Below are 16,571 nucleotides of genomic sequence, written 5' to 3'. Positions count from 1 at the left end.
TGTCCCTGGTGTTTTTTTTGGTAACACTTCAAAATTGGGATATTTCACATAAAAAGTCAGATTTCCAGCTTCTATTGAAAACCTGGGAGGACTGGCCACTTTGGGCCCACACTCCCAGCTGGAACAATCTGCCTGTTGATCAGCCCTGCACCTGGGAGGTGCAGCTGACTGTTCCTTTACACAGTGCACAAGCCCTGTGTTGGTTCCAGTCCCCACCACTCCACACTGCCTTCCCACAGGGACTCTGAGTGCCAGCGACCAATGACCACTGCACTTAAAGAAATATTTACCTGTACTTTGGATTCTTTCAAATGTTAGAATGAGAAGAATGAGCCTACCTGTGTTTTTCCAGGAAAAAAAAAAAAAAAAAGGAAGCCAGAGAATGCTTTGATGTGCTTCATAGAAGAACAAATATCTAAACGCCTGACCGCCCCCTAGTCGAGGAAGCTCATGGTGCACTGACTGGAACCAGTGAAGAGGCTTGTGGAGCCAACCTTGGGCCCCGATGGGGAAATGCGGTCCGAGTAAGCAGAGGAGCTCGGCCAGCTGCTGGGTAGCGTGGGAGAAGCACCTCTGGGGAACAGGGATCCTGAGGATCACCAACTGAAACATAGATGGTGATTAACTAAACGCGGTGATTGATTCTAATCTTAACTGCTAGGCAAGCAGCCCTATCCTTGTAAAGAACTGAATTTACCCCGCAAGAGAAGAAAGGCAACTGGTCAACCCCCATCAGCCAGCCAACAGCCTGTCTGAAAGCAGGATGCGTTCAACGGAGCACAACCGGAAGGCAGAAGGGAAACGCAGATCCCATGGAAATGCCATATGCTAGGCAGTCGGGTCAGAGGAGGGTTCCTGGGGCTGCCAAGAGGAACATGGAGAAGGGGGGCAACCCTAAGTCAGAAAAACAAAAATCAAAAAACATAAGCTGTCTGTTCACTTTTCAGTTTGAACAGATTATTCCCTAGGGTGAGAACAGAACACATTTCCTAAGTAACAATGAGACCAGAGCGCTCGGGGCCAGCCCTGAGGCGGCGGGGAATAAAAAGGAGCCATACCTTTAGACACCAAACATCCTAAATCCAGGAGTAGAGTAATACACTTTATTTAATTAAAATAGATTAAAAAACAGACCGTGTAAAAGAATTAGGATTCTCAATAATTTACTATTATTTACATTAGCAAATGTTGGTCGTTAGTAGACCCCATGAGGAGATAAGCACACAGAACCCAGACCTGCCTGCGCACCGCCCCCCACCAAGGGGCAAAGGGGGACTTGGCCAGTGCTTTCCTGTTGGTCTCCCTGCCCCCCCACCCCCCGCAGGTGAATATGTCCATGACATCACTGAGAGCTTGGTAAACAGCAGGAGAGGTGAACCTCCCACAGCCCGGGGTGGTTCCAGCATGGCTACCCCACTGAAGGGCTTTAGAGATGCTGGCAGGCCAGGCAGGAACTCTTTTCTCTGGAGGAGAATCAGTACTTCTCAGTCCCCGCTCACGCGCACCTGATCGGCAATGATTTGCCCTGTCTCTGTAGCCAACCCTCGCCGTCCACAAGGAACCTTCTGTAAAGAGCCCCTTTGGCTGACACCAGACCCACAGCTTCTGGAGAGAAGATGAAAAAGAGAAATGAAAGCCACACATCTGGGTTCCCAGGGAAATCCTGGATTACCTCACATTGCCTGCCCGTGTCGTCCAGACCGTGGCAACTCCTCACCACCTCCCGGGCCATGTTGTGCACGCTTGTCGGGTGAGGGAATGGTGGGGAGCTAGGGGTGGCCGGGCGGCCGTGGGGGGCCCCTGCACCAGGGGAAAGCCCCGCTGCTCCAGGGGCAGGACACCCGGGCCTCCTGGGCACTGTCACTGAGGAGATACCCCCTGACCCAGGCCTGGGGCAGCAGGGGGGCCCCTGCAGCCGGGGCAGAACCAGCAGTCAAGGGCCCGGGGAAGGTGGGGGCCCACCAGAGACTCAGTCCAAAATGTCCGTCTCGAAGGGGACCAGGTGGTAATAGGATAGGTTGGTGACATAAGCGGCTGGGTCATCACCATCCTCCAGCTCTGAGGTAAATTCACCGCCATTCTCAAACCTGAAAAGGAAAGTTCAGAGGTGAGGCTGAGGTTGGCTCACTGACCACCACCCCCCACCAGGCCCACTGAAGTGGAGAAAGAAAGGGCAGAAGGCCATTGGCAAGAGGGCACTTAGGGGTCAATGCCAAATGCTATGGAAGGGCTTTCCACAAGGCTCCTCACGAGGCACGGGCTCATTGGACCAACGGGCACGGCCTTCTCAATGCAGGTTTAGGAAGAGTGGGAAGAACCATGGTTACAAATCAATGAGGCAAAATGGACTCTTCTCTAAAGAGCGTGACAGCTCTGGCTGTTACTGCCTTAGACACTGCTATCCCTATTTGGGAACCAACATTTATTTATTTATTTATTTATTTATTTATTTATTTTTCCTCAGGTTTTTTTTTTTTTATTCTTATGTTAATCCCCATACATTACATCATTAGTTTTAGATGAAGTGTTCCATGATTCATTGTTTGTGCATAACACCCAGTGCTCCATGCAGAACGTGCCCTCCTCAATACCCACCACCAGGCCAACCCATCCTCCCACCCCCCTCCCCTCGAGAGGGAACCAACATTTATTGAGGCATTCATTCATTCACTCGTTCACAGAGCGATTCTTTTTCTCTGTCCAGGGATCACTCTGTGTCGAGCTCTGGGGACATGGCAGGAAGCGAGGAAGGGAGCCAGTCCATGGGGACCGGAGCCCACCCCGTGTGGGGCCCCCACAGACAACAGCACTGATGAGTGGGAAAAGCCACGGTGGTCACAAGCTCACAACCCAACCACATCTGGGGGACATGTGTGCCGGTGACTTCGGGACCAAGAGCAGCCATCCAGAGAGGATCTGGGTGCGGGGCTGGGGGAAGTCGTGGAGGGAGGGTTCCTCCTAGAGGGGGCAGTGTATTCAATGTGGGGGCTTCCACGGGGGAGGGCAGGCAGGAAGTGCTGAGGAAGAGTATGTACTCCAAACATAAGGTGACTAATGCCTTCCTGATAGGGATTCCCCCACGAATTGAAACCATTTCCACTCCCCCGTCTAACCCAGACATGGCCTCCTAAGCTAGAAAACAAGGCTCCAGATTTTTAAAACGGAGAAGCAAGTGCCTGAAGGACATTCTCCCCAGGAAGGGACACAGAGATGCCGCTTGTGCTTTCTCCATTTTCCTCAACTAAGGATCAGTCCCAACAAAGCGGGGGCAGGGTGGAGGCGGGCAGAGGCTTGCTCGCTGCTCTCCAGGGCTCTCCCTGGAGGAAGGGGCCCGCGGAGCCCACAGCACACCGTGTGAACCTGCACTCATTCCTGGCACTTGAGGGTCTCACTAACTAGGACAGTTAGTTGGAGGAGCTCCACTCTACCTGGAAGGGTTGGGTGTGACCAGGAAGCACATAACTGAGACGGGAGCCGCAAGGGGGTCGGAGAAAAGGCCCAGCCCCGCCCCACGCAGAGCGCCCCTTGCAGCGTCCCACTGATTCTGACCACGGGGCTCACTTCCTCTCAGTCTAAGCTGGAAGTTAAATGAGGAGGAGGTTTGAAATCAGCTCGAAAAGGCCGAGGAGGCACATTGTCCTCTATCTCCACAGTGAGGGGTGTGTGGGGGGATGCGCGGGGCCTCCCCTCATCGGCCGCAGGGGCAGGGGCAGGGCCGCCTCCTCCCCCGACACTTGCCGGCCCCGGTAGCTGAGGCTGCCGAGAAAGAGATCTAGCTGCGCACCAACACAAGTGTGCACAGCCTTCCAGGCAGCAAGTCTCACGGAGGTAAGACCACCTCTCCGACTTTATTCCAGGACGTGGTCTCTTCCCAGAAACCAGCATTGGGAAGAATTAAAAGAGGACTCTTGGACGTAGACAAAGGGGAGGGACAGGGCCAAGATGCAGGCCTGCCCAGTTTCCTACCCTTCCTCCACCTCCTGCCCTCAGATCAGATGACCCTGAGAACCCAGGGAGGGAGGGGAAGCTGGGACACTGGGGAAAGTGAGTCACCAGGCCGAGTCCAGTGGCCTCGTCAGTCCCCAGTGGCCCTCAGCAGGCCTGGCAAATGGCTCTGCTCCGAACCTGTGAGGACAGAGTTGGGGACTCGCCTCAGCCCTGGGTGGATTTCCTGGGAGCCCGGCAACCACTCCAGCCAACCAGGATCATCACCAGGCAGAGGCCCCTGCAGGCCCGCTGACTCACACCCCTCTCCCGGAGTGCAGTGGGGTCTGCGCCTGGGTTCTGGGACCTCCCTGCCCCAGAAACGTGGACACCGCCTGCTTGGATGCACGACACAGGTCCTAATGGCAGGCTTGACCGCGCTGAGTTCACAGTGTTGGGGCCAAACGGTCACCCTCAGGTACCACCAAGGACGGCTGTGGCAGGGAGGCAAAGCCTTGTTTCTCAAATGTCATCTCTCTGTGACCTCCCGTCCCCATTGTCAACCCCCATCACCTGCCTGACAGCCCCGTGGAGTGTTAAAACAGACTGCTCCCGAGAGACAGCCAGTGGCCATCAGCTCAGCCGCACTGCCCTACGTCAGCCACCCAGAGAAAACCCTGGCAAGCCCGCCTCAGGAATTCCCTCTCAATGCTCCCCTGAGCCGTTCGGAAGCCGCTGTTTCTTTGTTAAGCCTTTCTGGGATCACAGAAGCTTTTCTTGCTCGGCTTCCTGCCAGCCAGGCATCCTGGAGCCGGGGGCCCCATGCTAAGGGTGTGTCATCCCTGCCCATGCCAAGCCGAGGGGTCACGTTACTACCCTTGCTTCCTCTCTGTGTGCTTCTCACAGTTCAACTTACTTGTCAAATCTGGCCAGGTGCAGGAAGGCCTCTGAGGCCTCCTAACGACAGAAAAGGCCCCCCGGGGGATACTGTGGAGCCAGAGCTGGTGATGAGGGAGGGTCTCCACCTGTCCCTCGTCCACCAAGACAACCCCTCACCAGAAGCTCCTCCCATGAAGCTAAAGGACCTCTCCTTCTGGTCACACACTTAATACATAGCAATCTCATACCCCCTCGGTGCCAGCCCTGTGCTGTCATGGACCCCCGGCTCGTGAACGAATGAGCTATCTCCAGACACACACCATGGGTAAGATGTCATGTGGTGTCACAGCAAGGCATGCAAAGGGACAAGGGCCTTTCAGAGAAGGGCCACCCCCGGCAGCTTCACCAGCATGTCCTCTTACACAAGCATTTCATGACATCTCCATGGTGAGGGATCCTTGTGCCATCCACCCAAGAGACATCTGAGAAACTGAGAAAGTGGGAGGTGCTGGCCAGGGCCGGTTCCATGGGCCTGTCGGGGCTCCCACTGTGCTTGATCAAAGAGCAAGGGTCCAGCGGAGGCGGCTCCAGCCGCCTGCAGGAGCTCAGGGACATCCTGGGCCTGGGTGTGTCTCCGCACAGGAGTCTGTCCTAGTGCGTGTTTATTTGCAGCTCAGTGGGTGGGGTAGGATGTGGGACTCCAAGGCCCCTGGATCCCGGAGCACACTGCTCATGGGCCCACAGAGAGACTCTGAGCACCCAGCACTGCCTGTGAGGACTCCTGGGCCAGGGGGGCTCCCATTTACCATCTGAGACCTTGACAGTGACCCTGGGAGGGCCTCAGGGGCCCCACTCTGAAGAGAAGAGAAGCCAGGAGAGGTGAAATGACTGCCTGAAGCTCACATAACCAGGAGGAGCCGTAGGGTTGACCTCGACAGTCAACAGAAGCCAAGTTGAGATGTCCCCTCAAGCTGCCTCCCAGTAAGTCCCAAGGACATGACCCGGAAATGCACCAGGGATGAAGGAGGCTGTGCCTTGAGGGGACCCCAGGTGTCGGGCTTTCCTAGAGCACTTACCACTTATCATGCTTAAAAGTTCTGCTATTAGAGAAGGAGGGACACGGAAGGCGGTGGTGTCTTTGGCTGTCCCATCTTCACTCATCAGACACATCCTCCCTCCCCTCAGTGGCCCAGCAGGGCTAGGCTCCAGCCCGTGAGCCCTAGAGAGGTCACCTCAGAGTCCGGAGAACCTCCAGACCTGTGATGTGACACCATACAGGTGACACGTGTCCCCATCCCAGGAGACCAGGCCCTTGGGGCGAGGAGGCTTATGGCCACCATACCTCCTCAGGGCCCAGCACAGACCGGACCCTGAAGGCTGGCCCTCGATGCCCCCTCACAGCCAGCACCTTCGTCAAAGGAACTTGGTCCCCACAAGGTTTATGAAACAAGCTCTCACTGCCTCCAGAAAAGGCAAACACTTTAAATAAGTACCCAAATACAGGTAGGATGGCTCAATGTCTCCTGCCACATCTGCTTCCTCTATGGGCCATGAACTCCAGCCTCTGGCACCAGCTGACGGTTCAGGGATCCCTTCTATAAAACTATATTCAACTCAATCTACTTACAAATGCTCTGTCGGATCCACACCCAGGTGTTGGTCTTTTCCGTTTGGTATACTGTGGTCAATAACGATGGTTTCCGTATTTGCTAAGCAAAATCCATTGGATCTCATGATTTCTGAAAAATGAAAGCAATGAAATAAATATGCAAGAGGGGCCAGATTTTGAAGTTTGGGGCTTATACCAATCTCCCTACTTTCCCCTCCATCTACTGCCCCAAATTCTCCCCCACACTCCAAGAGAATGCTCTACGCCCCAGAGACCCATCCTGGAACTCCGCCACACAGACAGGGGGCAATGCCAACCTCCACAGAAACCACACCTGAGGACCCTGTGCAAGCCAAGGGGCACATCCCTCCTTCCAGAAAGATGCTCTGAATTGTACCAGCACCCTCCCCAAAAGCCTTCCCCATTGGTTTAAAGCTGGGGTAGAGAGAGTACTGAGCTCACGTCTATCGGTCTGGGTTTGGGTCTGGGTCCGTCACACCACCATGAGGCTTTGCACAGGTACCCCATCTTCCCTGTGCCTGAGATGGGGATGACGCTGCCTACTGCCCTGGGTCGCTGTGAGGGTCAGCTGAGATCAGTATGCATTTTAAACCAAATGGGCAACTTCATTTTTTTCCTTTATATTAGTTCTCTACACAAATTGATTTTTTTTTACCTCTACACACAAATTTTGGTAATTTAAAAAGGCCAACAAAGTAGTCTACGTTGGCCTTATGGGGTGAGCCTCCGAGGGTGGAGGCCTGGTGCTTACCCAGCACTAGGAGAGGAGAGGACAGGCATGCCTGGATGTGTACCAGCTGACACAGCCCCAGGCTGGGAGCCTGGACACCGAAGCTCAGCCCAGCCATGAGCTCCATGGTCTTGGGACTCAGTATCCACAACTGGAGAATTTCAGAATAGTACTGGATGATCTCCAAGGATCCCTTCAACTCTAAACTCCCAGGAACTACCAGGTTCCATCAAGCCATCTGGTCCATTTAAGTATAAAGAGTCAATGTGGCTTGACTGACTTCTCATATCTGGTGTAGCTTTTATTTACATTTCCCCGGGGAATGTGTTTCTGTCACTTCGGTAGATTAAATACGCTCCAAGAACTGATCTGGTGGCCACTGTCAGTTCTCCTTGGTGTTGGAGCTCTCCAGCCCTCTGGGAGGCTGCCTGAGCCCCTAACCTCAGCTCTTAGTCAGCTAAGCGCCAAGTTCATGGCCCTTGTCTGTCCTCAAATGAGGTCCTCTCCTTACCTCATCTTAAAAAAACATGCTTAAAATTGACTGAATTTCTGGGGCATTCTCAAATCCAAAGGTTTATCATCTTCCCATTCAGAGCCTCACACACAGAAACACACAGCTCGAAATAGCTTTCCTCTCCTACTAGCCCGGCACAGGTAACAAAAACATTCCTCGCTGTCCGCGGTCTCCCTGGGCATCTGCCACAATCGTTTGGGGGACTGTTTTCTTTTATTTTCTTTCTTACATCTCATCATAATTGAGAATTTTTTTTATTCCCATGCATGGATTTGCTTTTCTCATAAGTATAACTGTAACTTCTAGTTCTTTTTAATCTTTCCAGATATCTGGTTCTCAGTTCTTCAAATTTCTCTCCATGCGAAGAGAATTAGGGAAACAACACAAAAACGAACAAAGAAAAAGAGAAGATTTCCTCCTCAGCCCCACAGGAATAAAACGACACTTCATCAATCAGATTTGCCAAGTAATTGCTACCATCTCCCCTTGACTTTCTGCAGAAGTGACAGCTCATGGTTCTTTGGTCTTTTGAAACACCAGCCCCCTTAGTCACCCTCTGCGTGACATCAGCACATTGCCCTTCCCTGCCGTTCCCGGTCGAAGCCCACACGCCCTCCCTGTGCAAGGACAAGCATGGAGAGCCTGAAGTCATGAGAAGGAGCACCAAGATCCTGTGACAAGTCAGTGCTTGGAATCTCCGGGATCAACGACATTTCTACCTGCCAGAAGATGTTTACCCAAGTCTGAGTGAGACTCTGAAGAAGAAGGACTACATTGTAACAAGAAAGATTAAGATTCCCTCCCCTCTCAAATCAAAATGTAGCAGCACAGATCCACTTTCTTTTTTTTTTTTTTTTTTAGATTTATTTATTTATTTTGAGAGAGCGAGAATGAGAGAGAGAGAGAGAGTACATGAGTGGGGGAGGGTCAGAGGGAGAAGCAGGCTCCTCGCTGAGCAGGGAGCCCGATGCAGGACTCGATCCCGGGACTCCGGGATCATGACCTGAGCCGAAGGCAGTCGCTTAACCGACTGAGCCACCCAGGCGCCCCAGATCCACTTTCTTTATTGCTTTTCACTAACTCTGACTCCAATGTGTCTGTCTCAGAAGCACATCCAACCTCAGCCAGCTGACAGCCCCCAGCCCTTTCTGCCACCCCTCTGCTAAGGGAGTTTAGAGGGGGAAATCCTAAAGTGAAAGCACATGTCAGTGCAACAAAACATTTCTGACTGTGACGAAGAGTGACCTTGCAGAGGAACTTTCGAACTTCCTAATCTTTCTCAAATGTGAAATTTGGAGCTCTAAAGAAATGAAGTCCTTACCAGCCCCCACAAAACAGATTTGTAACAGATCACTCCTTAACTCCCCCTGCAAAGAAACCTCTGTACACAGTCATGTGGTTTAATGGTTTGCAAAGCAACCTGTAAACTCCAGTTCTGCTACTCATGCCTGGGGAGCAGGTCACTGCCTGCTCACTTTCTTCATCTGTAAAATGGGCATACTGGTATTCATCCTTAAAGCACAGGTGTAGAAGAAATGAGACGATGTTTATAAAGAATCTAATAAATGTGGGGGCCTGGGTAAGTGGTAGTGGTGACTATCATTACTGCTAATGTCTTCATATCTGTTGTGTCATGCAAATAAACAGAACCAAAGAAAGTGTTATGATTACAGAACAGTGCTCACATCTGAAGCCCATCTCCAAACATGCATAAAATGTGAACATCTTAGAAGTCGGCTTAGTCCCAATAGCAAAAAGCACTGGCCAGTGTAATTACTTTAATCCCATACGTGACTGATTCCATGTAACAGTTCACTTTCAAGCGACTTTTCTGCATTCGTATTTTTTTCACATCAAGAGTTCTGCTTTGCCATTTCTTAATTTTCTATTTTGAGCTAATTTTAAGTTACAGAAAACTTACAAAAACAGTATAGAGTTCTCATGTATCCTTCACCAGCTTCTCCTGATGTTAACATTCCACGTAACTATGGTGCTATGATCAAAGCTGGACTTAACTAGACACCTCCCTTACTGGAGTGTCCCCGGCTTTTCCACCAATGTCCCTTTCTTCTGTTCCAGACCCAGCCCAGGATCCTCTGCTGGGGATCCTTGTGTTGCTGTGTCCTAGTTTTGTGCAGCCTCTGACATTACCTCCGCCTCTCCTCATCTCCCATGAAAGTAACACTTCGGGAGGGGCTGGTGAGTTATTTTATGGACGGTCCCTCAGTTTGTCTGATGCTTTCATGCTCTGACTGATGTGGAGCTTTCCAGGCAGGAATCCTGCAGAGTGACCCCGCCTCCCCTCCCTGCGTCCTGTCAGGGGGTGTGATGGCAACAGGCCTTGTTCCTGGGCTGTCCATCAGGATCACTTGCATAAGAAGTTTCTGCCAGGTTCACTCTTCCTTTGCAGTGAATAAATATCTTGGGGGAGATGCATTGTGACTGTGCAAATTCTGTTTCTCCTCAAATTTTTCCCACTCATCTTAGCATCCACCAATGGATATTTCTTGCAACAATTACAGTTGACCTTGAACAACACAGGTTTGAAATGCATGGGTCCACTTACATGTAGTTTGTTTTGTTTTGTTGGAAAAATACAGTACAGTACTATAAATGTATTTTCTCTTCCTTAGGTTTTCTTAATAACATTTTCTTTTCTCTAGCTTACTTGTGTAAGAATATTTAATACATATAACATGCAAAGTATATGTTAATCAACTGATAATGTTATCAGTAAGGCTTGACGTCAACAGTTTTGGGGGTGTCAAAGTTATGCATGGATTTTCAACTGTGCAGGGGGTCAGAGCCCTTAACCCCTGTGCTGTTCAAGGGTCAACAGTATGACTGTGGTGTGCACCCAGTGATGATTTGTCTTATTTTTTTGGCTGTAGCTATGTTCTCATCTGCCCCATAGGCCATCATTCCTCCAGTTCGGTAATTCCTATGTTCTTCTTTTTCTGCGGACATTAGCTCAGTCCTGAAAGCATTCACGGTGTAGCTTCTCCCCATCCAAATCCTCTCTCCCATTATATTTTCAGTGGAGTCCAGCAATCAAACAAAACCCAAAGCACCGTCTTTTTATCAACTGGCGAACTGGACTAACCTTGTACGGCGAAAATTAAGGTTGAAATTGTACAGATGCCTGGTTAATGAAATACAAAATTAGAATTCATTTCCAGGCCCCCGTCCCCCAAACCTGAATAATTAGATTTTTGCGGCTTATGGAGATTAGTCCAAGAAACCAGATCACGGGTGGGGTTTATGCTTCCTTTTAAGCACAGACACAACCACCATGTAGAAAACTCTATTTAAGCCTTTCTGATTCCAAAAACATTTAGATTCACGTGGGAGGAAGGCTGTTTAAAGCTGTACTGGCCCAAAGCATCCCCGAGGAGGCCACCGTGTCTCCCACTGCCCTGCTGCGGCCCAGGGACGTGGCTAGCGCCTGGCGCCATCTAGCGGAGCCCCGGCCCCTAAGCCGTCTCCACGGCTGTGTGCTCGAGCCTCTGTGCCCGCCTGGCCGTAAATAAAAGCCCCAAGACAGCCTAGGTCAGCGCCTGTCCCCCATGGTGCCACCTCCCTACATGCCACATCAACAGTTTACAAGGCATTAAGAAATCGGAGAGGAAAGGAGGAGGAAGGGTGGGGTGAGCCGCAGGGCAGAGGCATTGTCAGGAATGAGTGGAATTTAGCAGGACAGGATGGATGGGTGGGGTTTGTGTGAACAGCGCGAAGATGGGAGCCCACAGCAGAGAAAGCCCCACCGAGGGGAGGCTGAGGGTCTGGACCAAAGGATTCTATGGTGACAGCATCAAAAAGCTAGAGTGAGCCAGACTCTGGCATGCTGGAAGGACTAGGGCACTTGGCCTTTATCGTTAAGTGTAAGGTTTTGAGAAAATGAACGAGCCCAGGAAGTCAGAGTTCCAGGATGACCGACCTCAGTATTCAGGGTCTGTCCTGGGGCAGGGGAGGCCGAGAGAGAGAGACCTGTGGATATTCCCAGGTGTGGTCATGCTGCCCAGAGCCTGAAGCTTCGAGCCTAGGGGGCCCCGAAGCCACAAACACCCACATAGGAGAACAAGACTGAAGAACACGGCTTGCCCATGTGTAGATTAGTTCTTCAAAGGGATGTTAGTGCTACTGTAAATGAAAGTGTCATTGAAAAGTATTCTTGAATTTACCGTAGTTCATTGTCTTAATATATTTCTTTCCTCACTCAGGGAATAACGAAAGTATATCTCACATCCCGGGGGGACACCCTGTTATCGTCTGCATATCTACACACTAATTTACGGTGAGAAACACTTGCTCAGACAGACTGAGGGCTGGCTAGTCCTGGAGCAGAGATGGGGAGGTTGGGACGCTTCTATGGGAGAGGCCCCAGACTTGGTGCCCAATCGATCGGAGCAGATGAACAGGATGAAGGCCCCAGGAGACAGAATCTTAGCTCTGGAAGGGTGGCAGAGGCTTCTCCCAGCCTGCCAACCCTGCGAGGGATGCCTCTGACAGGCCCCCTGGCCTTTGCAGGGAGGCATGAGGCTTTCCAAAACAGACTTGCAATAGATATTTCCAGACTCCACTGTTGGGCGGAGCTCTGGTTCTTAGAAAGTGGTCTGTGCTGAGCCAATCACTGCAGTTACTCCCCCACCCCACAGCAGTGTCCCTGCAAGCTAAAACCTGTCCTCAGTCCTCACAAAAAGACCCAGAGAATGGGGGTAAAGCCTCACATGGGAGGCTACAATTATCCCTGTTAAATTTCACCTCATTATTTTCAGCCCTTTAGGATAAACGTGGGTCATGCATTTATCTCTGTCACAGGTAAAAATAGGACAGCAGACAGAGGGCTGGGAGTGTTCCCAGGTTGCTGCCCTCCAGGAATTAATGAGAAGCAACTCCACACAGCCCGAGTCTGTCCCTCTTGTGCTTGGGGCCTTCGGGATCAATAGGAAGCAAGTGTCCAGCTCCTGGCCCTGAAAGAGTTCTGGTGCTCTTTGCTCTCCTATTGGCTCAAAACAGAAAGAAAGAAAGCAAAACGGAGACACAGTGCTGGGACTCTTCTGCTCGGGACAAAAGAAGACAGACTTGCCCAGGCTCTAGGTGACAGCACATAAAACCCACCAGGAGTGACAACTGGTGTCCCAGAGCCCTCGCTGTGCCCTTCAAGACTGGCGTCCATAGACACCCAACCAGGATAAATGATTGCCATTTCTCCTATGAAGAAGGTTCTGGATACTAGGTGCCAGTTAAGGAGGGATGCCCAAACACCCCTGCTCTTCTTCCTAAGAATACACAGGAAGCTATGCTGGATAGACATCAAAAGTAGCAGACCCCAACAAACCTAGGCCTGCCAGCCATCCTGCACACACACAGCCATGTCCTAATGCAATTTCCATTCAGGTCCCCGAACTTGCCCACCCTCTCCACCCATCCCCCACACACAATTAGGAATCTCATCCCTGCTGTGACACATAGCTCAGTAAGGACACTTTTCTACCAAAGACATCCGCCACCGCCATCCCAATTTGTCCTCTGTCTCCCCATCACTGTGAACCCCCAATGCCTTCTTAGGAGACAGCTCTGGGCTCAGATGCACTCTCATCTCCTGACTGTTCTTCATCAACTTCTGGGGTCTTCCTCCTGCGTTGCTTCTTCTGCTCTCCTCCCTCCTCCATTTGGAAACAGAATGCTGGACGCAGAATCCCTCTTCCTCTCCTTCCTTCAGATCAACATCTTCTGCAGGATCTCCCCTCGCGCCAAGCTCTATCTCCTCTTACAGCTGCCCTTCCTCCCTTTCCACTGGCCACACTCCTGCATGACCCCACTCACATGCCACCTCTTTGGCCCAACCAAGCTGACTGTCCATTGCCTGGGGGAGCCCCGTGTCTGAGACCCTGGGACGGAGCTCTCTTCTCCACAAATGCACAGTAGCCTTCACCAAAACAGTAATGCAAAAATAAAAGTCTAGTGCTCTAACAACACGTGCAACCCAGATCCAGAAAGCTACCAAACAGGGAGAAGTCCCAGCATTCTGCGCCCCCCTTCCATTCACCCCATAGCTGAGCCGGCCAGCAGCTCCTCTCGGCTGACATTCGCTCTTACTGCTGCTGACATTCGCCTCTTTGGTGCTCGAAGGCGTGGTCGAGTGTCAACGCTATTGACAGCTAAACTGTGTGCTCCCCTTTCTGTCCTGGGTGCCCTAAAACCAAATTCACTGCCACATTATGTGAACGATCTTATTTCAGCAGGCTAGACTCCTGATTGCAGTCGTTCACTTCCCAATGCCTCATTAATGTGTTCATCAGCACACTGTTTCTTAAGAAAGTTCCAATTGATATACCGAGTTACTCCCCTTGGATATCGGAGAAGTGTAAACTGTAGGTCGGTGGGTGGAAAACACTGTTTCATGAAAATCAGGTAACAGCCTCCACCCACTCTTATCATTCTTTTGGATCCTCTTTCTGGATCTCAAGGGTAGAAGGTGTGCCCAGCGAACTGGGAGGGCTTCCGGAAAACCACGGCCATCCACGGCAGGACCTGGCCTCCCCACGCCTTCCCTGTAGCTCTTACCTGATATTTTCACCGGACTCTGAAAGCTGGGTTGAATTTTATGTACATTGTCATTTTTTAACACCTGATCCAAAGGAGATCTTTCAAAGAAGGTGAGCACAACTTCTGACCTGGAATACTGAGAATAAGTGCGTTAATGACTAAACTTGAATCCTCCCTGGAGGTGACCTCGTGTGAGGCGAACGCCCCTGCGCTGTTCAGATGCTCGGCAGGACAGTGTGGCTCGGGGGGCCACACGGATGAGGCTGCAGTCATGGCCCACCTTTCACTTACTAATGTTCCCACGTGGCAAAAATGCAAGGCCCCAGGGACGGACAGGATGGGGTGAATGGAAGCAATGGTGAGATTTTCTGAGCGCTTGGTATATGCCAGGGTTTTGCACACTTGTCCCTTCACCATTTGATAAACTGTCAGTGTACTGACTTTCCCCATTTGCAGAGGAGGAAATGGACCCCACGGGAGTGAAGTGGGCCCCAAGTCCACCCAGGGTCTTAACCACCACTCCACACAAAGCTTGCCAACTTCATTTAAAGGCCATCTGCCAATGTGGATGCTAACACTCTCCTTGGCTCCCGTACACTCTCTTCCAAAACACCCTCTGCAAGACTGGTGGGCTTCTGAGCGGAGGCAAGAAGGCAAAGACCATGGCAGTGGACGGACCATGTCTCTTCCTACTCAGCACCTCCTTGGCCCCTTACTTCCACTTCTTACCAAAGAGAAAACAATGGAGCCGAAAGAGCCCACAAAAGTCTTCCTTTCCCCTGGTTGTATCTGCCCCTCCCCGTGGCCTGATATGTCCAGGGAGGGAGCAAGCAAGTAAGTGAGCAAGTGCATTGGTTATCTGGAAGCTGGCAGGATGTATTCCGAGCTCCCACCCCCAGCCCTGAGCAGATCGTACTTACTTTGCACGGCATGTTTATGATGGTCTTTAGCAACTTCTCCACCTCATTAAGCCTGGTCTCTATGTCGTGGGCATCCTTTATGGCCACCAGTCCTAGAATTGAGACAGAAAGCCTAAAGTCAACAAAACAAAACCCAGACCAGGAAATGTGCTCCTAAACTAAATATAGAACAACAGATATCCCCATGACAAGGAGGCCATGGCCCAGTGTTCCCCCTCCACCTAAGATGTCTGGGAGTATTTATTCAGCCCTACTCTGAAAGCCCTGCTCTCCACCTCATTTATTTTTTTATTTTATTTTTTTATTTTTTAAAGATTTTATTTATTTATTTGACAGAGAGAGACACAGCGAGAGAGGGAACACAAGCAGGGGGAGTAGGAGAGGGAGAAGCAGACTTCCCGCCGAGCAGGGAGCCCGATGCGGGGCTCGATCCCAGGACCCTGGGATCATGACCTGAGCCGAAGGCAGACGCTTAACGACTGAGCCACCCAGGTGCCCCTCTCAACCTCATTTTAAGTTTCAGTGACCCAGTGAATGATTTACATGTGTGCTAGGGTGGGTGATGCCCCCCCACACACAAAAGGAGAAGTCTGGCAGGCTGGGGACAGTGGAATGAGTGGGGAAGGCAGGTGTAAGCCAGGGATCAAAGTCCCCTCTGAATGGGACAGTCTGGGCCAGCCCCGTGAACAGCCTGGACAAGCCAGGGGAGGTGGCCCACACCTGCCCAGCCCCAACCACACGGTGGAAGGGCTTGCTCAGCTGGCCACAGCTCACCTCACCACAGAGCATACGTAAATGGAGCCCATATTTAGACGAGTCATTTAAATGCTTGGGTTTGGAAGGGGGAAAGTCAGATCTTCACCCAGAAAAAGAACCAAAGTGGGTATGACTCACAGCATTTCAGGAATCTGAACATCTACCCTCGTTACACATAACAGGGGCCCCGAGTGGCTGTTGGGAAGGAGAGACTTTTGTTTGCAAACTACGACAGCTGGTGGCCTGGAGCCCTGGGTGTGCTTCCATCTCCCATGAGCAGGAAAGAACCCGGGTCTCCTCGTTTCGGTTTCTACACATCAGCGTCCTAGGGATGCGGGAATGACATTCCCCAGACACTGGCCTCTTGTCCATACTTCATGCCACCCAGCATGACGGTCCCCACGAGCCACGACCAAACCAGGCGCTGGGGTCATCCCAGAACTATGATCAGTTGCTGAGTCTAAGGTTCTCAGTTCTGGCTTGGTTTGGTTTTGCAGGAGAAAGGCTTGGTTTTCAGGCAATTCATCGACTGAGCCTACAAAAGTCATCGAGTTAATTTCCTAAACTACATGACTGAACACAGTCCCTGGAACCAGGGGCAGCCCCAAACACGGGGCGAGGACATGTCTGAATGCCCGCGCTGTCGCAGGGGGGATCCTTCAAGCAGCC

The 16,571-nt window shown here is 51.4% G+C and overlaps 1 protein-coding gene across 1 annotated transcript in view; it reads right to left on the bottom strand.

Moving 5' to 3' along the window:
• Window positions 1-1,089: 1,089 nt before the first annotated feature.
• Window positions 1,090-16,571, bottom strand: part of PXDC1 (PX domain containing 1) — a 29,174-nt gene continuing 13,692 nt past the window's right edge. Inside the window, exons 2-5 of the mRNA XM_081827769.1 lie at window positions 15,147-15,238; window positions 14,245-14,362; window positions 6,431-6,542; window positions 1,090-2,087 (exon numbers count right to left, since the gene is read on the bottom strand). Of these exons, the coding sequence (XP_081683895.1) occupies window positions 1,970-2,087; window positions 6,431-6,542; window positions 14,245-14,362; window positions 15,147-15,238 (440 nt within the window). The 3' untranslated portion in view covers window positions 1,090-1,969. The remainder of the gene's footprint in view (window positions 2,088-6,430; window positions 6,543-14,244; window positions 14,363-15,146; window positions 15,239-16,571) is intronic.

Source organism: Leptonychotes weddellii, chromosome 8 (assembly GCF_054177405.1).
Source record: "Leptonychotes weddellii isolate Sample4059 chromosome 8, ASM5417740v2, whole genome shotgun sequence".
NCBI lineage: Eukaryota > Metazoa > Chordata > Mammalia > Carnivora > Phocidae > Leptonychotes > Leptonychotes weddellii.
Note: the sequence above shows the minus strand (reverse complement) of the source record. Positions and strands in the feature narration are given on the sequence as shown.